Source organism: Lynx rufus, unplaced genomic scaffold (genome assembly GCF_022079265.1).
Source record: "Lynx rufus isolate CCGP_SWC_20201006 ecotype Redwood Valley unplaced genomic scaffold, mLynRuf1.p SCAF_7, whole genome shotgun sequence".
NCBI lineage: Eukaryota > Metazoa > Chordata > Mammalia > Carnivora > Felidae > Lynx > Lynx rufus.
In genome coordinates this window covers 128,074,460-128,097,661 of record NW_025814889.1, presented here as the reverse complement: position 1 = coordinate 128,097,661, position 23,202 = coordinate 128,074,460, and the positions used below count along the sequence as shown (strand labels likewise).

The following is a 23,202-nucleotide window of genomic DNA, read 5'->3' as shown; positions in this document are numbered from 1 at the left end:
CGTCAGCACACAGCCCAGCGTGGGGCTTGAACCCATGAACCATGAGATCATGACCTGAGCTGACGTCAGCCACTTAACCGACTGAGCCACCCAGTCACCCCATTGTTCTATTTTATTTTTGAGAGAGAGAGACAGAGACAGAGTGCGAGCTGGGGAGGGGCAGAAAGAGGAGGAGACACAGAATCTGAAGCAGGCTCCAGGCTCCAGGCTGTGAGCACAGAGCCTGACGTGGGGCTTGAACTTCCAAACTGTGAGATCATGACCTGAGCTGAAGTTGGACACTTAACCGACTGAGCCACCCAGGCTCCCCAACCCAGCTACCCTTTTAATCCCTGACAGAGCAGCTAATGAATCCATCTGAAAAAGCAAAATGAAATCTTAGTAGCTGTTTATTATTTTGCATTTTGTCAACCAGTGGATGTTAAAATTATAGCTATCGTGTTCCTAATTAAGGATTTTTTAACCTTAAAGAGGGCTGGCATGTGTAAAGGAGTCGTATGCAACCATCATGAGAAATGCAGCCCAGGTGCAAATTGAGAGGGGAGTTTGGATAACATTAACTTAGGTTAATCATGTATGTCACTCCTTCTCTGGAGATCAAGACCTTGGGTTCGAGCCTTGGGCAGAGCAACCAACATAAACATGCTTTCAGGTGGTGCCACCCCACCTTTGCAGTTTTCCATGCAGGTGAGGAAGGTGCCAGATTTGCCAGAGAATGTGTTGGTGAGTAGGGGGAGGGCAAAATGCTTTGCAGCTTCAGAAGTGTGGGGGAACTAATACACTACACTAACATTGCGGGTCTCCCAGTCGGGAGAGGTTTATCCACCAGACGTCATTGATTTAGTGTATTTATTGGCACCCGTTAGTGTGTTGGATACCACCCAGTCCTTGCCCTCGGACTAATGTAGGTGGATATTTACAAATGAGGTGTGGGTTTACCTGCGTATCACCCACTCTGTCCTTTACAGGGTGTAAGTCGGCTATGCAAAACATGCCAGGAGGAAGTGCTAAATAGAGCTGTCTCCCATCTCGTGGGAGCGAAGGTAGAGTGACCATTCAGACTTAGGGGTGTTCATAGGTGGCTTCATGCTAGATGAACGGGAAGGGTTGACGGGCAGGGGTTGTCTGGGGGTCAGGGCAGTTCCCGTCAAGCAAGAGCCAAATGAGCAATAGCCAGAGGTGAGAATGTAAACAATAAAACTGTACATTTTCATTTGTCAGGAATGAAGTGTGGTTAAATAGAGAAAACTTCTGGGGTGCTTGGGTGGCTCAGTTGGTTTAGCAGCCAACTCTTGATTTCAGCTCAGATCACAATCTCATGGTTCATGAGATCGAGCCCCGCATCGGGCTCTGCACTGACAGCACAGATTCTCTGACCCTCCTTGCTCACTCACACGCACATGTACTCTCTCTCTCAAAATACATAAACTTAAAAAAAGGAGAGAAAGCTTCTGAAGAAGTAGCACAGTTCATGGAATGCCAGAGTATGCGATTTGGACTTCGAAGGTGCTGAAGATGAGCATATCTGAACTTCAGGTGGCTACCCTAAAAGTCAGTGAACGATCATTCCCCTGTTGTCATTTTCGAGCATGTGACAGACACCGTGTTCATTATACTGAACCCGGGGTCATTAGTAATTATGAACCGGATCCCTCAAGGACTCTGTGGCCCCCCTGCACCCCAACCTCTGTGAGAGGTTATCACGTGGACTCTGTAAGGAGGTCTCAGCATCGGGATGCGGCACACATCTTTCTCAGCTGAGGACAACCTGCTTTTCAGATCTCATTGTTTTGCATGAACATCCCAAGCTCGTTGCATGTAGAATTGATTGGCTCTTGCACTTCTTGAATTGTTGATGTGTTTTTCTGAGGGATTCTACAAGTTTGGGATGTGATCATATACAATGACAAAGTGGGTGGTAGTATTTTTCCCATGCCTCTAATTTATGTATTTGTGCCGGGGTGATGATTTAGATAGGAGCTCGATAAATTGATCAAATAAATTACACCGAGCCCACACACCATCATTTCAGGGAGCTGCCATCACACCAGGGAGGTTCTATATCATTCAGCATGCTGTTCCGGGAGAAATGTCGTGTTTTTCTTAACATGCTGCCAGGCTTTCATTTGGTCAGAAAGGTCTTTATTTCTCAGATTGGCCAATAATATCAAGATTTTAGCCCCAGAAGGCATCGCTTAGCTCTGGAAGACCATGGGTATTAGTCATGTGACCCTTAGCAAGCTATTTAAAATATCCAAGCGTCAGTTTCTTTTTCCATAACAAGGGTTTTTCATTCTTCCCACAAATGCTTGTTGTAAAGGCAAACGAGATGGAATTGAGACGGTGGAAGGAGTGTGTGTGTCGCACAAGTATTAAATTATGTGCTGGCTCCACCACTACCTGTGCACATCATGATCCTGGTGAACTTCAGTTTCCTGGTGTGTAAATAGTTGATGGTTAAATCCAAGGGAATGAATACCTTCTGCAAGTAGATGATGGGCTTGTCTCGTGGAAGATGGGTGGGTCTGATGCCCTGCTTGCCCTCCATAGAACGCCTGGACTCCCAGGAACATTATGTTCTAAGAAATCAAGAGAAGTGACTGACTCCCCTAAGGTGCTGAGAAACTAGTCTAAGAGGCCTGGCTCAGCCGTGCTGTTGGTCCCAGTACAGCAGACACAGGCCAACGTCAGAGCTGAGTGCTGGGGACAGAGAAGCAATTGCTCCTCTAGAAAACACTCCTGCATTGACATGACACAGTGGCTTGGGGACTCATGATGAAATGGACGTGAGAGTGAAAACACTGTGGGAGGTGGCCAAAAGGGGGTTCTTCTCTATGGGCTTCCATCTCCTTCACCAAGGGGCATTTCTTCCCTCCGATGGGGGCAGATGATCTCAGCTGATGCCCAGACAGCCAGTGAACTCATGTACAGTGGGGAATAGTAGAGCTGGAACACTTGAGGTGTGTCCGTAAATATGTGTTGCATGAGTTAAGGGATGGATGGTCAGCTGGTCAGCTAGATGGTCGGCTGGTTTGTTGGTTGGTTGGTTGGTTTGGGATTCCGGTATTATCACAGAGTAACTGGGTGACCTTGGGCAAGTTAATTATCTGCTCCTTAGTTTCTTCTCTATAAAATGGGGGTAATAAAAATGGCGGGGCAAGGAGTACCTGGGTGGCTTAGTCGTTTAAGCATCCGACTCTTGATTTTGGCTCAGGTCATCATCTGGTGGTTTGTGAGATCAAGCCCCAAGTCAGGCTCTGTGCTGACAGCTCAGATCCTGCTTGGGATTCTCTCTCTCCCTCTCTCTCTGCTCCTCCCCCATGTACACATGCTCACTCCCTCTCTCTCTCTCTCAAAATGACTAAATAAACTTAAAAAAAATGGCGGGGCTGCCAAAGTATGAAAATTAAATACACTAATACAAGTTAAGCACTTAGATCAGAGCCTGACACTTAATAAAAACTACAATAAGATTTGCCATTACTATATCTCCTATTCAGTACTTACTGTTCCGTGTGGCTTGGCTTCTTTTAAGACCTTTGCTTTCTCTGTACTCTACAGGTCAGCAGGTCCTGGGCTTGGTAGAGAACCAGAGTGACTGGTACCTTGGAAACCTGTGGAAAAATCACCGTCCTTGGCCTGCCCTTGGAAGGGGCTACAACACAGGTAAATCGTGAGGGTGGTACATGGTGGGGGTTTCAGAAGGTGACGTGAGGGTTCAGTGTGCCTTCCTCTGAGGGAGGAGGCAGGCAAAGGATAGGAGGAGACCACTTGGTTGCCTGAATTCTGCAGTGGATGGTACCTACACAGCTGACCTTCGGTTCTTTCTTAGAGCCACAACTGTAGTCAGCTTGGCTGTCAGACCTTGGCTGTCAGTTGCAACCTAGCAAAAAGCCTCCCTCCTGACTCACCTTCAGATCTAGATCCCGTTGGGCTTTTTTAGAAGTATGACCTCTAGGTCCCTTGGCTCCGTTGATACAAAGATCGTTCCACAGTGACAAAGAACCCGACATCCAGCTTCTTACCACGACAAAGATTTACTTTCCTCCCGTTCCATGTCCGTGTGAGGCCTGCTGGATCTTGCTCACCGTAGGCATTCCGGATTCATCTGGATTCATCCTTCCCGGTATAGGGAGGAAAGTAGCAGATGTCCTATTGATTCTGAAGGTTTCTGGTCAGAAGTGACATAATTTCTGCTAATAGTTCATTGGCTAATGGTATCTTCATTCATTCATTCTGTGTTCAACAGCTATGTATAGAGTGCCTGGTGTGGACTAGACCCTAGACCCCGTGCCAGGTAGGCCAGATAACTCCCATGACCTCACAGAGTGTATCAATAAGAGACTAGAGCGACATCCCTCTCCTTAAGCTCAGGACTGCCAATGTCTATTGTTGCAGTGCTTCTGGATCCTTCTGCCCTTTCTCCTTTATCTTCTATTGCCACCGCTTTGGAAACTTGCTCTTGAAGGATGTAGATGTGTGAACTGTGTCAGGATCAAAACTTGGAGCTCAGGGGGCAGTAGGTTTGGTGAGGCCCAGAAGGACTGGGACCTGGCATCTGAGACCAGCAGGACTGGGGTGGGGTGAGTGTCAGGGGATGGCGCCACCTAAAAGGTCCTGGGGGCTAAAAGTCAACTCTGAGAGCTGAGGGTCAGGTGCGAATGCAGGGGCCCCGGAGGCCAAAGAAAAATGGATGACAGTCAAGCTTCCAGAGGTGAGAGTTCAGAGATGGGGTCAAAGCTGGAGGAGGACAAGGAAAGGAAGTGTCAGAGTCCATGTCCAGAGGTGCCAGTTAGGGAGTCCTGTAAAGGCTGTCCTTTGAGATGGGGGCCGGGGCCGTCCTTAGCTGACATTTGGCAGAACATCCAGGCATGCCTCCCTCTATGGAATTTTTTCCTGTGATACCTTCCAGGCATTACAGCCTTCTTTGAAGGTTGCAGCTAAGGAATTTTAACAGGCCTTTCACACACCTCCTGGAGGCTCCCCTGCTGCCCTGGGCATTAACCCTTGAGTTGCTGGATGGTGAGGATGTCTGAGGAATCCCTGAGAGGGGCCAGGCTGGGGGAGGGAGGCAGAAGGGCTCTGAGCACCAGCTCTCCCTCAGCTGGTGTAGAAGTATTTTCATAATGGCTAAGGCAACATCTCTGGTCTCGGCATACCAGCTGAGTATGTACTGGCTGCTTTCTAGAAGTTACTCTGATTCAATCCTTACACTAACCCCACCAGGCAGGCACTATTCTTATCTCTATTTTATACCCAGGAAGCTCACACTGAGAGGGGTTGAGGCTCTAGTCTGAGCATTAAGGAGGCTGCCTTGTTAACTACTGACCTTCCTAGGTTGAACTTCACTGGCTTCAAGATCAAGAATACTATACATTGTGGAATTCTGGACTCTTGTCTTTCAACCATCTGGAGACGAGCCTAGAATTTTGCCTCATAAGCCTCCAGGAAGTTTCTGGAGCAGAAGAGTCTGCTCTGAAATGTGGCACTCTGTTTCTTCTCCAAGCAAACCTTCCCAGAGGGCTTTCCCAGTGTATTTGAGGCTAGACCCTTTAGGAACCCACTGTGGGGCCAATCATATGCCTTCCTCCCACCCCGTCCCATTCTTTCCTTTGGTAAACGAATTATCATCTGATGTTGATATTTTGTAAAAGCCTGAATTCCAGTACATTCACTCCAGGCTCTCAGGAAGCCCGAGACACCCATGTCTGTTGGGTGGGATAAGGGAGATTTCAGGTAAACCCTGGTATCTGTCTTCCACAACACAGAATAATAGGCAGTGTCACACAGAAATATATACTGCAGTGGTCTCGAGGACACAGCATCAGGGTCGTGGTTATCTGTGTCAAACAAAAACCACAGGTCATCAATCTGGGTTTGCAGGGAGGAGAAGAATGTGGCACACTGGGGAATTTATGACAAAAATGACACGTCCCGTCCTGCCTCTCCCAGTTTGCCTCAGTGTGAGGTCAGGAGACATACAAGTCTCTAAACCACCTCCAGCTCCTCCTTGATATGCCAAGGAAGTGAGTTACTTTCCCACTTGCTGCTGCTTAAAGGGCAGAGCAGATGAGGAAAACCCTGTTAGAAGTGATGTGTCCATTTAAATAAGCCAGTGACACCGAGTGATCATTATAAAAGGATTTATGCGACATCAGAATGCATTGGCTTTCATGATGGGGATTTGTTATTTTAAGACTAGGAATTGTACCACACGTCAGTGGATGAGTCATGAAGCACTTAGATTCTCGTGGAAATTGAAGACTCTGCTGGGAGGGAGCCCGCTGCCCTAAATCCTAACGGAAAGCAGGCCTCCAAAAGGGGTATCTCCAACAAAGCCCCGCGTTGAGACTTCTGCTTTGTCTTGGCAAACTCTGGCAGATCCATGTTGGAATCGTGATTCAGCCACTAAGTGCCCATGTAGGCTTGGCCAAGTTAGTTCACCTCCCTGAAACTTAATTAATTCTTTCCCCTGTAAAATAGGATCATAGTACCTAGTATGGGGGGATTAACAAGGTAACTAGTTCAAAAGCCTAGCCCGGTGTCTCGCACAAAACAAGTGCTCAGTAAATCTTAGTTTGTGCTCCCTTGGATTTTCTGTCACTTGTCCTATGGGGGAATGGAACCTGTCCTCTGCTTTTAAACTGGTGGTTATGTGACGTTTGTTAAGGTCTTCAAAGCCCTCTCAGGTCAGAAAAAAAACCTGAGATTTTCGCTCTTCCCTAAATACAGTGCAGCCACCTAGCACTTTTTCTCCTGTTTCTCTACTATCTGGAAAAAGTTACCTTTTCATATCATTTTAGAAAAAGAGATGATTTTACTTCATAGACCAGCTTCCTAACTGTGTTTTACTTTAAAAATCCTCGGGGGTGGGGGGGAAGCATAGGCTGTTTGAGTTGAAAATCTGTCTTCAAGAGATAACTTTATCGCTTTCCAACATGGTTCCTTTTGGAAAGCTACTCAAGCTCTCTGAGCCTTGAGTTTGTTTCTGGGAACGGAGAATGAATAAGCCCACCCAGAACCCATTGTGAGGCTCTGTTGTGGTAGTGTAGCTACAAGGGCCTGGTGAACTGAAATGCATTAGGAGTCGGTTGTAGTTTTTATATCTCCTCCGGACCACAGCCTAGCTGAGTAACTGTTTTCCAGTCATTTAGATTTGTCCACATTTATCAAGTTCAGCTGCATTCACCAGGCATCAGACCAGACACTTTACTATGCACTATCTTCATTAATTCCTAGAATTGTCTTGTGCGGTAGACATTCCCCTGAAAATAGCCAGCCAGCTTCCTCCTTCCTTTTGTTTCTCCTTCCCAGTCTGCTTTCACAAAGCCCACAGGGCCTAAACGATTAGAGCAGATCTGTTCGCCATCTCCCACATCCTCCCCTCCCTTCTTACCAGAGCTGTTTACAACTTAATTCCATCTTCACAGAACTGCTGAGCCACAGCAGCTGTGGACGACCAGGCCGACCCCAGCACAGTGCCTTTGCCATGAGCACTCGGGTGGAATTAAAGGGCACCTCCCACATCCTTGCATCGAGATGGGTTCATTCCCGACCACTCTGTCCATTCATCATCTAGGTGCGGGAAGCTGTCATTCACCCAGCATTCAGCTGTCTGCAGGACTTTTTTTTTTTTTCTTTCCTTAAATAAGATTATGACAGGCTCATTAAGATTCAGCCCACTTCAGTTCTACGCTGACGGCGAATATCTTAAAAACAAACACCAGCAAAGAAGAGAAGGAGAAGGAAAGCTACAAGTAGCAGGTGACCGGAGAATGGGGTGAGGGAAGTCAGGCCGGTAGGAAGGAGATGCTTGACAGAGAGGTTTGTTTGTGGACGATCCCAAAGGTTACTCCAGGACAAGGTGCGTCCTCCCCGAGACGAGGTTGTTAACCAGAGGATGTGCTTTAAGAAACAATTTAAAAATAAAATGTATCCCAATTCCTTTCAGTCTCCAAAGTAGGCCAGAGACAGGCAGATGGAGACCTGGCTCTCCAGGGAGGGAGGAGGAATTTCTCTAGGAATCCTTATCCACAGAACAATCGAATGGGGACATTCAAGGGTGGACTCAGCTCTGAGGCTAGAGCACAATAAGAGGTACAAGTGGAAGGTGGAGGCCTGGCAAAGCCAGGTGCCACGGTGATTCCAGGGCAGGGATTCAAAAGGAGCCAATGTTTGACCACTTGCCAAAGAACTCCTAAACAATTAGCTTTCGAGGGCCGCCCAGAGCATGGGATGTCCGCTGACCCTTTGCTCTGCCCCTGACCTCCAGTCTTCTGCAGCCCAAGGCAAGTCCTTTCATTTCTCAGAGCCCTCCTTGTCTCTTGGCTCAAGAACTAAGAACTGTTTATGCTCTGAAGGAGTATTAGTATTGGATGATTTGTCTGCAATAATTGCTTTCAGAGAAACTAGCTTTAAATGTAGTTCATTCAACACATGCTACTGAATGTCTATATTCAGGGTAGAAAAAGATTTGTAAACAAAAAAAAAAAAAATGAGTGCTACCAAGAACTTTCCTTTAAGAAGATTGTGGTTTAGTGGAGGAAAGTTTGCATATCCACAGAGACTTAGGGTGACTTGAGCCCCTAGGATGATTGAGATTCAGAGTTGAATGCTGACCTCGTAATAAACCTCAACCAGCATTTTCTAGACTAATTCCAGAAGGCATTGCAGGAGATGTTGATACATCTTTAGAAACTATGGACAGATAAGGTTGAGAAATCTGTACACTAGATCCTTCCCTTAGAGATTCAAATTGAGTATTGGTGTATTCGAGATCCTGGAAAGTCAAAAGTAAGGGAGCTTTTCAGCCCAGCGGATTTTCCACTCTTACTTGATCCTAGGGCTATGGAAAGAAGTTTGGAAAAAAACTACTTCTACACTAATTCTGGGGACAGGGATTATGACTTTTTGAGCTCTGTATCCCAAGCTCGTGGCACAGAAGAGTTTAAATAGAGTTTGTAGAATAAGCCCATAGAAAGATGCTTGCCATTCGAAGCATGGTTCACTCAGTAGACATGTCTAGTCTATTCTGTACTGTATTTTCTCATCCATCTCTGTACTGTAAGGATGTAGACGTGCTCTTACTGCACCTTCTTAGTCAACATCTTCGGTGTCGTTGCATGTCTGAAGCCAGTTGCCAGCTCTCCAAAACCTCCTTCCCATAGGAAGGAATTCTGTGTGAGATAGCTTCTAGATCTTCCACCATGCTGTTGGGTTGGCCATTTTAGGTAGCTCCAACTTCTCTTCTGTGAGGGCGACACACTGATCTGAATGATACGTTCTGGATGTTATCAAACTGTCAGAGGTTCACGCCTCCACCTGGACATTTCTGTCCGCTCTTCTGAATCATTTAGAATGTCTGCTTAAAAATGTCAGCTTTCAGGCTCTAAACCACATAAAGTGAATCTGAATCTCTGGAGGTGAGGCCAAGTAACTGTGCTTCGAAGCGTGCTCCCTACGTGATTCTGGTCATGCTAAAATTTGAGAGACAGCCTCCTGGTACACACTTTTATTGCCATTTGCACATCAAGCTCACATTGAACTTGAGTTCAACTGAGAAGCTCCATGAGTGACTGTTGAGCCAAAGGTTCCCCATTCTGTACTTCTGTACTAGATTTATTGACCCCAAAGCACAGACTTTATATTTATCTCTAGTTGAGTTTTATCTGATTTAGACCCATCTTTGTCTCATTTTATTTGACTTCATTTTAGTCCTCAACTTAGGGTCATCCACAAAAATAATGAAAATGCCTTCTGTTCATTCAGCCAGTGGCCTTGCCTCATTTTTGTAACAAATGTTTTGAAGGCTTTTTTTACAATCCTGGAATAAAATTCAAAGGTTACCTATATTACACTGTCTACAAATACAATTTCAAAAAAAAAAAATCAATATAGTGACCTGGCTATATAATTTACAGAAGAAATAAAAGGAAATTAATTTACTATAAAATAATATTGACTTCACATGTAATTGCTCAGGCTTGGCTCCAGTGGAACCAGGACCTGATGGAATAGTCAGATGCTTCTGTGCCTGTGTTCAGGGTAGAGCCATCTTCAGTGTGATGCTGACAGTGTTGAACATCACCAATGGGGCACTGGCAATCCAGATTCCACGAGTGGTGTTTGTGATCTGTGAGATGTTTTCCCAAAGTGGTAACCATCCCTTGGCAAATTATCAGCTAGCAGGAAGTATCCTCCTCCCTCAATTTGCACTCCAAATTCATTGTCTATTATTAAAACCGTTGAAAAAAACATCACTTAGTTCTGTTTCTGTAAGGAGTATGAGTTTCAGGCTCAGATAGTTAGAATGCCTAAACACAAATGTCCAGGGGGACCCATGGGATGCAGGAATAGTCTTCATTGCGGTAGCCTTTCCTGGGAAGAAGAGGCATTGCCCCCATGGAGAGCCATGAGTTCAAGGCACTGCAGCTGTTCAACAGATGGACCCAAGTGCAAAGCCGTGACCTGCTTGTGATCTCCCTCAAGGTTAGCATCAATGAATAAGATAATATGCTCCCCTCTCAGAGGGAAAATTCACTCATCTAGAAGTCTCTGTAGCAATACTGCCGCCAGCTACTTCTCTGCATTTACGCTTCTTCTAAGGCTCGGTGAAGTTACCCGAAGCTTGTTCACTTCATTTCCTGAACCAGAATGTCCTTTGGCCTTAGTTCTTCTTCTTTTTTTAAGTTTATTTATTTTGAGAAAGAGAGAATGCACAAGCAGGGGAAGGGAAGAGAGAGAGTGAGAGAGCATCCCAAGCAGGCTCCACCTGTCAGCACAGAGTCCAACGCAGGGCTCAGTCCCACGAACCAGGAGATCATGACCTGAGCTGAAATCAAGAGTTGGTTGCTCAACCGACCGAGCCACCCAGGTGACCCTCCGTTTTCCTTTTAAAACACAGTATTACTTGTGGAAATGAACAGTTGTGGTTTCAACTCATGGCTCCATCTGGTTCTGGCTCCATGGTATCCGGGCATCTAATAGTCTTTATCATATCAGGACTTGAAGCATTCTCACCTCACAGGGTTGCTTTGAGGACAAAATTAGATAATATTTATAAAGTGCTTGGGGCGATCTCTGGATCAGTCAGTGTCAGATATTAGTACTTTCTTTTTATATTTGAGGTTCCCCGGGGCTCCTCGGTGGCTCAGTTGGTTTACCGTCTGACTCTTGATTTCAGCTCGGGTCATGATCTCACAGTTTGATGAGATTGAGCCTCTGTGCTGTCAGTGCAGAGCCTGCTTGGAGCTCTCTGTCTTCCTCTCTCTCTGCCCCACTCATGTTGGTTCACTCTCTCTCAAAATAAATAAACTTTAAAAAAATGTTATGAGGTTCCCATAGAGGGAAAACAGTTGTGGCTCTTGAACATGGCTTGATAGTCACCCTATCGTTAGTCCATTGAAGAGGTCTGGGCCTGAGCACTCCCTCCCCAGCACCAGCCATCCGTGTGTTCAGTCATTCGCTGGACACATAATCCTCACGCACCCAGCATGTGCGACTTGCCAGGTACCTTTCTAGGCCCAGGGGATGCTGCAGACAGAACAAAAAGGAGCTGTGTTTGTGGGAGGTCCCTTATTGTAGGAGAGAAGCAATCCCCCTCTTGTATCCTGTGATGCCCTGGTGTCAGGCGCTCCTGAACTCACTCAGCTGCAACCACTCTGCCTTCCCTGCCGTTCCTCAAACACACCTGTTTGAACCTGGGGGGGCCTCTCCAGCTCCAGAGAGCAGCCTCACTCCACTGCCTTTCCCTGCCTTACTCTCCTCGGTCGTGGTAATTGCCATCTGACCTACGATAATTTCCCTCATTTTCTTTTTAATTTTCTGTCTCTTTCCATGAGGATTTAAGTTCCTCAAGGGTAGTAATTTCTGTCTATTAATTTCCCTGCTTTATCTCCTGTCCCTAGAATCACGCCTGGCATATATTAGGCATTGAGTAAGTATTTGTTGTTGAATGAAATTAATAACTTTGGAAGATGGTAAGTGTTTTGGAGACAGTAGCACAGAGCAGCGGTCATCAGTGGGAGTTGGTGGGGAAATCTGGCTCCTGGGGGACATTGGCACTGTTCAGAGATGTATTTGGTTGTCACAGTGAGGGAGATACTTCTGGCATTTAGTGGGTAGAGGCCAGGGATGCAGCCAACCCAACAATACACGGAAGGTCCCCTATAAAAATATGTCCAGCATAAAATGTTTACGCTTCTGAGTTTGAGAAACCCTGATGTAATATGATGTGCTGAGAAGCATAGAAGGGAATTGGATTCTTCTGGAAAGAGCCATTTCTTTAGGGAAGGGCTCTCTGGGAGGATGGCATTTGAGCAGCAGACCTGAAAGGAAGGAAGTTGGCAGCCATGCTGGGTTCTGCAACAGCATTGCAGAGAGAACAGCCAACACAGCAGAGGCCCCCAGCAGGAGTAGACCTGGATGTGTATGTTCCTCTCATGGTCACACCCCACACCCCCTGGCCACAGGTGTCAAGCACACCTTCACCAAGCTATGGAGGATTAACCCATCTCTGGGCCATTCCTTACCTGCAGGGTCCAAGCCCTCCTCTAGAAATCTAGTGATGCTCAAAGCAGGGTCTTCAAGTATGCAAGATTCAGAATGCCCCCAGATTCTGCCCTGCAGGCCCTGGGAGCTCTGACTCATGTTAACACACATTGGAGCCTTGCATCTGGTCCTGTTCTCCTGCTTTGGTCTAGGGTTTGTAAAGATCACCACTAGCCCAGAGAGAATCGTGGCAAAGTGTAGCATCATTGGAAGGGGGGCATTCTGGGCCGGTCCTGGCTACCTCTCCAGGCACATGGCCCCTCCTCTTCCCTGCACATTCCTGTTTGGCCACACTGGCCTCCTGACTGTCACCCAAATGCATTCTCACCCCTAAGCCTGAACCCTCTGCCTGGACTGCTCTTTCCATTACTACCTTCAGTGCTCTGCTCAGACAGCCTCTCCTCAAGGTGGGCTTACCTGGCCTGCTTCTCCCAGGGAACACTCCCCATCCCTCATCCTGGTTTCTTTTGCTTCATTGTGCTTTTCATCGGTGTTATAAAAGACACATTTTTTATTATTCAGCTGCTGCCTGTTGTAGGCAGATGGGCCCCGAAAAATGCCCATGCCCTAATCTTTGGAATCTGTGATTCTGTTACGTTACATGGCAAAAGAGACTTTGCAGCTGTAATTACAGACCTTAAAATGGAGAGATTATCCTGGATTATCCGATGTGCCCAAAAATCTAATCACAGGAGCCCTTGAAAGCAGAAAGCTTCTTCCACCTGACAACAGGACAGATGTTACAGAAGGGGAGCCAGAGAGACTGGGAGCGTGGGGAAGAGTTCTCATGCCACCCTGGTGGACAGTGTGTGACAAGGAGAGCAGGTAGCCTTCAGGAGCTAATGCATGTAAGGAAGAGGGGAGCTTAGTTCTACAACCACAGGGAACCGAATTCTGCAAACAACCTGATGAGTTTGCGGGTAGATTCTCCCCTAGAACCTCCAGTTAAGATCCCAGCCTGGCTGACACCTTGATTTTGGCCTTGTGAGACTAAGTGGAGAACCCAGCCCCACCCCTAGGCTTCTGACCTACACAGCTACAAGATAATGAATGTGTGGGTTTTAAGCTGTTAAAGTAATTTGTTATGGCAGCAACAGGAGCCTTGTATCCCTGTCTTTCCCCACAAGAAAGCAAGGTCCTTGAGGGGTGAGAATCTTGTTTTGTTTGCTCCCATGTCCCCATCCAGAACAGGGAAAGTTCTCAGATATTTGTTGAATGAATAAATGCATTCCAGCTTCCATCAATCCTGCCTTTCTGGACATGGAAGACAACTTGGAAAGTCACTGGTGGGAAACCATCTATGTCCCCGTGTCTTACAGGATGTGCCCATTCGATAGGCATGCACTCAGCAGGTCACAGGTGCCTGGCATCAGGCCCTACACTAGGAGTAGAAATTAAAGTCCCGTGTGGTCTCTGCTTGCACCCCCATTTCCCCTCCCCCCACATGGTCACGTTAGATTTAAAGTAGGAAGTTAAGGACAAATACAATGCAGTTGGGTGCTGTGATGGAGGGGTGTGTCCACAGTCCCTGCTTGCATGCATTGAGAAGTGTCAGCCAAGAGGACTGGAGGTGGGGATGGGGGTGGGGGTGGACATTCCAGGTCAATAGAGCAGCAAGCCCCCCCGCCCCCCAACTTTGCCCCTTGCGCAGGCTAGGAAATGTAGACTTTCTTAGCACAGAAACCAAACAGCCCATGGTTTGGGCTTTTAGTTAAGTCCAAGATGTGACTTGTAGAGTATGTGCCCAGCATGTGGGGAGTGGTGAAGAGCCCAAGTTCTGGCTCCTTCAGTGGCCTTACAGCAACCACACAGTGGTCACTTAGGCACATCCCTTCACCTTTTGGGTTTTTTGTTTTTTGGGTTTTTTTTTGCCTTTCTTGTAAAATGGGAGTGTCGGTACAGACTCAGAGGATTGCTGGAAAGCGTAAGTGAATGGAAAATGCCTGGCAAACAGTAAGCACTCAATAAATGGTAGCTAAGACTCCTGGCATAACAGTACAGAGCACAGTGGTAGGCCAAGAGGCTGGGAACTTAGGTAGGGCCAATGTCTGAATGCTAAAGGGCCCATCCAGCTTCACTGGACAGGCTGGAAGGTTTTTAAACAATGCACAGCTTCACTCTTGGCCCTAGGGAGAAACTGTCCTCACCCAGCACTCTCTTCCCTTTTCATGGTCTCCATTTAAGTCTTGTCTCTGAGTCAGGTTCTCATCTGAGCACTGGGGTTACAGCCTGTGCAGACACTTTGCTAAAGCGCCCATCAGCAGGCCCAGGGCACTTAACCCACCACATTGCCTTCAGTAGCTCTGGGTTCTCTGTAGTACTCTCGCAAGGCAGCCAAGCAAAAGCCCCCCTCCACTTGTCAGACTTGATGGGGGGCCTCCAATTACCCTGAACTGTTGAAGTGTTTTCCTAACTGCAGCATTCTGAAAACATGGCAAGATTTTTCATCCCCCACCCTCCTGAGCAAAAGCCCCTGTTCTAGAAGAGTTTCTCTGTCATTTGCTTCCTTCCTTCCCCTGGCATGGCCTCATGAGAGAGAATGTGTGTTTAATTTAAGGCTTCCAGAATCTGACCTTAAGTGCAAGAAGTCTGCTTCGCGACTTCTCTCATTCTGGGATCTTTTCGCCTGAACTATTTTCCTTATAAATGATTCTGTTTCCTGGGTAGCTCTGACCAGGGTCTCACGGTTTTCTTCTCTCTTTGCTAAGTAAATCATAAAGAGAAAACCAAGAACAATAGTAAAACTTGTCCACTGGCCTCCACTGGGCCTCATCTGCAGTTGTCCAGGTGAGCTAGAATGGCCTCATCTGTCACCTAGACAAGGCGGTGCTACTGGCTGCTGCTGAGTTTGTCCTTAAACTGCTATGCATCCTGAACGGAAGGTAGGCCAGCCGCCTCTCCAAGCCTCGGTGTTCTCTGCTGTGAGTTGAAAGCAACAGTGCTGTCTTAGTCCATTCAGGCTGCTGGTAACAGAATACCTGAGACTGAGTGGCTTATAAATAACACACATTTATTGGTCACAGTTCTATAGACAGGGGAAGTCCAAAATCAAGGTGCCAGCAGATTTGGTGTCTGCTGAGGACCCTGCTTCCTGGTTCATGGATGGCCATCTTTTTCCTGTGTTCTCACATGATGGAGAAGGCAAGGAGCTCACTGTGGTCCCTCTTATAAGGGCTCTAATCCCATTCATGAGGTCCCTGCTGTCTTGACCTGATCACCTCCCGAAGACCCCCCCCTTCCTAATGCCATCACAGTGGGGATTAGGCTTCAACATAGGAGTTTGGGGGGCACACATTCAGTCTGTCATAATTACCTGCCCTGAAATGTCACCCTACTGCTGAGAAGGTAAAAGCGTAGAGATCTATAGAGCTGAACAAGGTTATCGGTGTTTTCTTAACATCTGAGCGCCTGTCACCAATCCTACACCGCTTTGTTAATTACATATCACCACTTGCTCCTCCAGCCTGATCACACCTGTTTTATCCACTTATCTTCAGCCATTCCTCATTCTGCAGCTAGAAACCCTCTCCCTAGGGCATATGGCGGTCATCTTCATAAACAGGGCTTCCTGTGCCTTGATGTTTGAGAGGGCTCTCAGGGGTCTGAAAGTCTCAAATCCTGATACCTACTTAGGGTATTTCAGGGCAGAAGTAGAGATCTTGTAAGGTGTGTGTATAGTGTGTATGTTTAAAAATCCATATTCTGGGGGCGCCTGGGTGGCTCAGTTGGTTAAGCATCCAACTTCGGCTTAGGTCATGATCTCACAGTTCGTGGGTTCGAGCCCCATGCCAGGCTCTGTGCTGACAGCCCAGAACCTGGAGCCTGCCGCAAATTCTGTGTCTCCCTCTCTCTCTCTGCCCCTCCCCCACTCTCACTCTTTCTCTCAAAAATAAACTTTAAAAAAAATCCATATTCTGGCACATAGCAGGCACTCAATAAACTCTTTCTGTAGAACCTGGCACACAATGGGCCTTTCAGAAAGAGCTTTAAAATTCCATTATAGACTCTGCCAGGTGCTGTGAGAGCACTAGATTACTGCCAAAGAATTCGATCACTTTTTTTTTTTTTTTAATTTTAAACTGCATGTAAAAAACTTTAGACAACAATCCATGTCCACATTTGTTGTAAAGGACAAATAGTAAAGAAGTGCAGTGACGTACTAGAGCCTTGGCTTGTGAGAGCCTGTGGTTAAACTTTCAGGAAATAGGAGATCTGGTTGTTAAACACAACTACTATTTAAAATCAAATTCTGTAAAGTTACCATTAAATAAGTTATTTTTTAAACAGGTAATAAATGCTCAAAACTCATTACTTCCTAAACATCTTACTACTATCTGTGTTCTTAAGGTTATTTATATCTGCCAGATTTATATGGTGGGAGTAGTGTATTGTGATTTGCTACTGCACGTCTCCTCCCAGCTCCAGCAGTGACACTGTGTTAGTAATTTGAAATCTTCCACAGTGAGAGTATTTACACCATGGGAATTGGCAAACACTACAAATCAGAGCTTGTCTTTCTGCAGATGCAAATGTTAAACATTTGCCAGCATCTAACCGAGATGCCGTAATACGTGAAATCCCCTCTCCGCATCACCTTCCCCAAGGTTAATACTTCTTCTGCCTGTGTAATTATTTCTCTTTATGTATGCATCTCCTTTTTAGTTATGTGCTCTGTTTACTTAAAAATAGGATGTTGGGATATCTTTCTACATTGGTACATAAAGTTGCATTTTCTTTTTAAGAACTGCATGCTTTTTCCATTTGATGAATGTGCCATAATTGATCTCATTTCCTGATTAATTGCTATTTTAGGTGCTAGGCTTTGCCCCCCTCCATTTACAAACAATACACAGAAACATCCCTTATATTTATTTGTTTGCTTATGTGTATTTATACACAATGGATTTTAAGAAGGGGTACTGCTATATCAAACATTGTGGGGGCACCTGGGGGTCTCAGTCAGGTAAGCATCCAACTCTTGATCTCAGCTCAGGTCATGATCTCACGGTTCATGAGATCAAGCCCCACATTGGGCTCTGTGCTGACAGTGCAGAGTCTGCTTGGGATTCTCTCTCTCCCCCTCCACCACTTTCTCTCTCAAAAATAAATAAACTTTTAAAAAATCTTAAAAAGGGAGCACCTGGGTGGCTCTGTCGGTTAAGCGTCTGACTTCAGTTCAGATCATGATCTCATGGTTCGTGAGTTTGAGCCCCGTGTCGGGCTCTGTGATGACAGCTTAGAGCCTGGAACCTGCTTCAGATTCTGTGTCTCCCACTCTCTCTGCCCCTCCCCCACTCGGACTCTGTCTCTGTCTCTCTCTCCTAAAAATAAACATTAACAAAATTTTTTTTAATCTTAAAAAAACATAGATATTTTAAATTTTTTTAGATTAGAAAATGCTAAATGTGTGGAGATCAGGTGAAAAGAGGTAATATTTAAAAGTAAACTTAAAAAAAGTCTAATGTGTGTGTGTATATGTATGTGTTTTGTTTTTGGTGCTGGGAACACAGTCTGTATATTGCAGAAGAATCTGTATTTTGCCAAGTACCTACTTAATAGGAATTTGCTGTGGACTGAATGTGCCCCCTCCCCAAATTCATAAGGTTAAGCCTTAATCCCTGATGTGATGGTATTTGGATATGGGGCTTTTGAGAGAGAATTAGGTTTACATAAAGCCAAGAGAGAGGGGCCCTCGTGATAGGGTTAGTGTTCTAATAAGAAGAGACACGAGGAGTTCCTGGATGGCTCACTTGCTTAAATGTCCAACTCCCGATTTCGGCTCAGGTCATGATCTTACGGTCGTGAGATCAAGCCGCACGTCGGGTTTGGCACTGGTGGGCTCGGCACTGGACGTGGAGACTGCTTAATATGCTTAAGGTTCTCTCTCTCACTCTCCACCCATGCTCTCTCAAAAAAAAAAAAAAAAATACCAGAGAGGCTCACGCTCTCTCCCTCCCTCCCTCCCTCCCTCCTCCTCCCCCTTCCATGAGGGGACACAATGAAAAAGTAGTCTTCTCCAAGCCAGGAGGAGAGCCCTCACCAGGAAGCCGTCCTGCCAGAAACCCTGCTTGGATCTTGGGTTTCCAGCCTCCAGAACTGTGAGAAAAGAAATGCCTGTTGCCGAAGCCACCCAGTCCGCGGTGTTCTCTTACACCAGCCTGAGCCACCAAATACAAAACCCAATTTCAGCCTTTTCCAATCCAGGCAGACAGTCTCTGACTGAGAGGTCCAGCCAGGCCTTGGAAGCCATGAATCACAAAGCAGCGGCCAACTCAAGCAGAGCCCTTTCCTTCCTGTGGGGAGCTCTGCCTGGTTCTGGCATTTGTCCACACCTGGCGAAGCGTATTGACCAGGCCTAATCGGTGGACGCAAGGGGTGGTCATTTCCTGAAAATGTTTCTGCCCTACTCTACTGGTCCACAGAAGGTCAGCTCTTCCTGACCCAGACACCTGGGTGGTTCAGTCTGCAGAAGAAGGGAGATATGATCCTAAATCTTCCTGCCATAAAGAAAATAATCTGGCATTCATTCAGTGCACTGTTTCCTTGAAGACATGTTTACGTGGGAGGCATCTGATTTCCTTGAGGCCTCTCCAGTGCACAGTACCCATCTCTTAGAGTCGACTCATGCTTTCATGTGCACTGGCTCACGTAATCAGAGGCGTCGGTGGAGGAGGTACAGAGGGGCTGATGGGCTCCAGAAGTTAGCAGAGCCAGTAAACAGCCCAGTGCTTGCGCCTACTTCCCAGTCTTTTCTCTGGCCTTCAGTGCTTGAGATTGAGAGAGCATTTACCCCAGGGAGGATTACCCAGCCCCTTCCCCAATACACGGGGCTAGGCAGCTGTAGTCTTACAACCTTGTGCCGTCCACGCATTGAGGGCCAGGCATTATGTTAGTATCACCTGCTAACACTCACAGAGCATTTACTCTGCTGAGTCCTGTGCTAAGTGCACTTTATGCTTTATCTCATCTAACTCTCAGTATATCTTTTGTCCGGTTTGCACAGGTATTCAAAACTTTCCTTTAGAAGAGTGCTTCACAGTCATGGCTGTGCACTGGCATCCCCTAGGGAGATCTTAAAAACCCTACTGTCCAGGGCTCACCTCAAACCGGTTACAACCTCCAACTCTAGTTTCTCTAAAATCAAACATGTGTTCCCTTGTTCTCTTTCTTTCTTTCTTTCTTTCTTTCTTTCTTTCTTTCTTTCCTTCCTTCCTTCCTTCCTTCCTTCCTTCCTTCTTTCTTTCTGTCTTTCTGTCTTTTTTTTTTCTTTCTTTCTTTCTTTCTCTTTTTCTTTCTTTCCTTCTTTCTCTTTCTTTCTTTCTTTCTTTCCTTTCTTCTTTCTTTCTTTCTTTCTTTCTATCTTTCCTTCTTTCTTTCTTTCTTTCTTTCCTTCCTTCCTTTCTTCTTTCTTTCTTTCTTTCTTTCTTTCTTTCTTTCCTTCCTTCCTTCCTTCCTTCCTTCCTTCTTTCTTTCTGTCTTTTTTTCTTTCTTTCTTTCTTTCCTTTCTTCTTTCTTTCTTTCTTTCCTTTCTTTCTTTCCTTCCTTTCTTCTTTCTTTCCTTCCTTCCTTCCTTCCTTCCTTCTTTCTTTCCTTCTTTCTTTCTTTCTTTCTTTCTGTCTCTTTCTTTCTTTCTTTCCTTCTTTCTCTTTCTTTCCTTCTTTCTTTCTTTCTTTCTTTCTTTCTTTCTTTCTTTCTTTCTTTCCTTCTTTCCTTTCTTCTTTCTTTCTTTCTTTCTTTCTTTTCTTCCTTTCTTCTTTCTTTCTTTCTTTCTTTCTCTCTTTCTCTCTTTCTCTCTTTCTCTCTTTCTCTCTTTCTCTCTTTCTCTCTTTCTTTCTATTTATTTATTTTTGAGAGAGAGGGAGAAAAAGAATCCCAAGCAGGCTCTGTGCTGTCAACGCAGAGCCCAACACAGGGCTTGGTCCCCTGAATCGTGAGATCATTATCTGAGCCGTAATCAAGAGTCAGAAGCCACCCAGGCATCCCTGAGGTGTTTCCTTTCTACTCGATAGGCCTGCCCCCTAATCTTTCCCAAAACTACATTATAAAGTAATCATAGGTACCCCTGTGTGCCTTCCACAGCTTTCTTTGGACCTTCTCTATCTTCACCTTGTTTCTATAACCGTCACCAGACTCTGGGACTCCGTAGCTGTTTGATTTTGTGTACATTCATTCAGCAAAGACATTTTGAGTATTAGCTTTGCGTAATATCAGACCCCGTGTTAGCCTCTGGGCATACTTGAGTGAAACCAGAATCCTGGCCTCAGACTGCTGTCAGGAAGACCCAGGATAGAGGCACTGCAGATTCGTCCATGTTGTCACAAATCACAGGATTTCCTTCTTTTGTATAGCTGAATTATATTCCTGGTTGGTGTGTGTGTGTGTGTGTGTGTAACACCACATTTTCTTTACCCATTTACCATCAAAGGGCATTTTGTTTATTTCCCTATCTTGACTATTTACTGCTACAGTGAACATAGGTGTGCAGACATCTCTTCAAGATCCTAATTTCAATTCCTTTGGAGAGTTGCCTTTGTTAACTATGCGAGGTGATGGATGTGCTAATTATCTTGATCTTCGTAATCATTCTACAATGCACAGGTATATCAAATCATCACATCATAGGCCTTAAATATATACAATTCTATGTGTTGGTTATTCTTCAATAAAGTTAAATGTTACAGACCCAGAAACAATTATAAAAGGTTGTAACGCATCAGTGCCCAGATGAAGAAAGTCTTGGGCTACGGGGAAGGGGGGGTGCAAGGACGCACCTCCAGTGGTTTATTTGCACCCCCATTGTTGCCCAGATTATGACCCATTATCCTATACTTTCCCTGGAACTGACAGAACCCGGCAAAAATGCCAGTGACATCAGAGAGACTAGCCTTGCCGTCTTCCCTTTCATTGAAAGCTGTTCCTGTCGTCCACCTTTATGTTTAAGCATCCCCACCCCCCCCACCTCCCCCACCCCAGCCCTGTGTCCTCCTGAGCCCTCAGTTACCAGATGTCCTTTTAGACCATATTTGACATTTCCCCACAGCAGGTCAGATGTATTTGAATCAGAATAGCATGGAATATCCTGAATTGGTTAGCAGGGCCCTCAGGGACTCCTCGAAGTGAAGGCAATCTTAGCTCAGACAATTATCCAAGAGAAATCACCCGTCTCTTAGCTGACAGTGCTATTGCACAGAGGCAAGCTTTGCTTATTGGGCCCACATGTATCCAGCATGGACCGTGTGCCCGGCACAGTGCAGACAAGCTCATCTTTAGTTATGCTCAACAGAGACAACAAAAGAAGTAGAAAACATAGCCCTTGCTTTCAGCAAACCCAAGATCGAATTGGAGTGCCCAGGCAAATATACCGAGGGAACATTTATTTTCTTCGTCCAGTCTAAATAGACTAATGTTCAGCTGTTCCTAATGTTCTACCTCTTCCTAACGTTCAACTGTTTACAGCAGGGATTGATGCCTGCCTGATCTAGCCACCACCTGTTTTGGTGTGTCTCAAGCTAGGAATGGTTTTTACATTTTTAAATGATGAAAAAAGACAAGTACATTTTGTGGCACATAAAAATTAGATGAAATTCAAATTTCAGTGTCCATTAAAGCGTAGCTTTGGATGACTATACACCCTTAAAAGCCAAACGAACGCTGATCCCCACCCTCCCAACACAGGGCTCCTGCTCTTGTGTCCTCTTTGATTATCTTGATTACTAAGAATAACCCCAGATAATTGCTCCCAGGTACAGCTTGCACCACACTTCCCCTCCCCCCACTTAACAGAAGCAGAAATTCATTTCCGGGGAGAAATTTCACCCTGCATTAAATAGATCCTTGGAAGGATAATGCCGTTTGGCTCCACCGATCCCCACTCCTTCCTTCTTTCTGTTTTATTGAACGCTGGAAACGTTATCAAGGGAAGGACGTTTATCATTCTTGCCTGAAAGCTCGGACCAGGGTAATTTTGCGCCTGCTTTTTCAATGATTGACACCATAACAAAGCTGGATTAAGTTCTCCCTTCTTTCTGCCCAGCATTCAACGTGCACCCCACTAATCCAATTTATACGAAATCCTCTCTCGTGAACAGGACAGCCTGTGGGTTTGCCCAGATCAGGCTGGCAAAGAGCAGTAGGCTCATTCATTAGCACAGGCTCACACCCCGAAGGGTTACCATGGCCTTCTGCCTGCTGGAGTCGCTTTCCAGTAGATATGGGCCTTTGTGTGCCCACGGGAATAATGCTAATAGTCCTGGCTAACATTTATTGAGCACTTGTTATGAATGTGGTATTTCAAATGGATTATTATCTTGTTTAACTTTCACAGCAGCCCAGGAGGCAGGCACTCCTTGCTGTTCCTGCAGTAGATCAGCTCGCCCAGGGCCTTTGCACCTGTAGCTCCTTCAGCCTGATTTCCTCCCCCCACGTCAGCATCCCATGCTCCCTGGCCTCATGCAGGTCTTTGCTTAAATATCACCTTCTGAAGAGAAGCCTTTGCTGACCATCCATTCAAGATTTCAACAGGTTCCCTGCCAGACTGCTCCTTATCTCCCATCCTGCTTTATTGTTATCATCAGAGAACACACTTTTATCCTCAACCTGCTTACTTGTTTATTGTGTTTCCTCTTCTATCAGCATATAGGCTCCATGAGGACA

At 45.9% G+C, this 23,202-nt stretch overlaps 1 protein-coding gene across 2 annotated transcripts in view; it reads left to right on the top strand.

Annotated features, from left to right (window-relative positions):
* Positions 1 to 23,202, top strand: part of LARGE1 (LARGE xylosyl- and glucuronyltransferase 1) — a 398,411-nt gene that overhangs the window by 277,533 nt on the left and 97,676 nt on the right. For both annotated transcript variants that reach the window (XM_047066747.1, XM_047066746.1), the window contains exon 6: positions 3,562 to 3,666. In XM_047066747.1, coding sequence (XP_046922703.1) covers positions 3,562 to 3,666 — 105 coding nt within the window. The remainder of the gene's footprint in view (positions 1 to 3,561; positions 3,667 to 23,202) is intronic.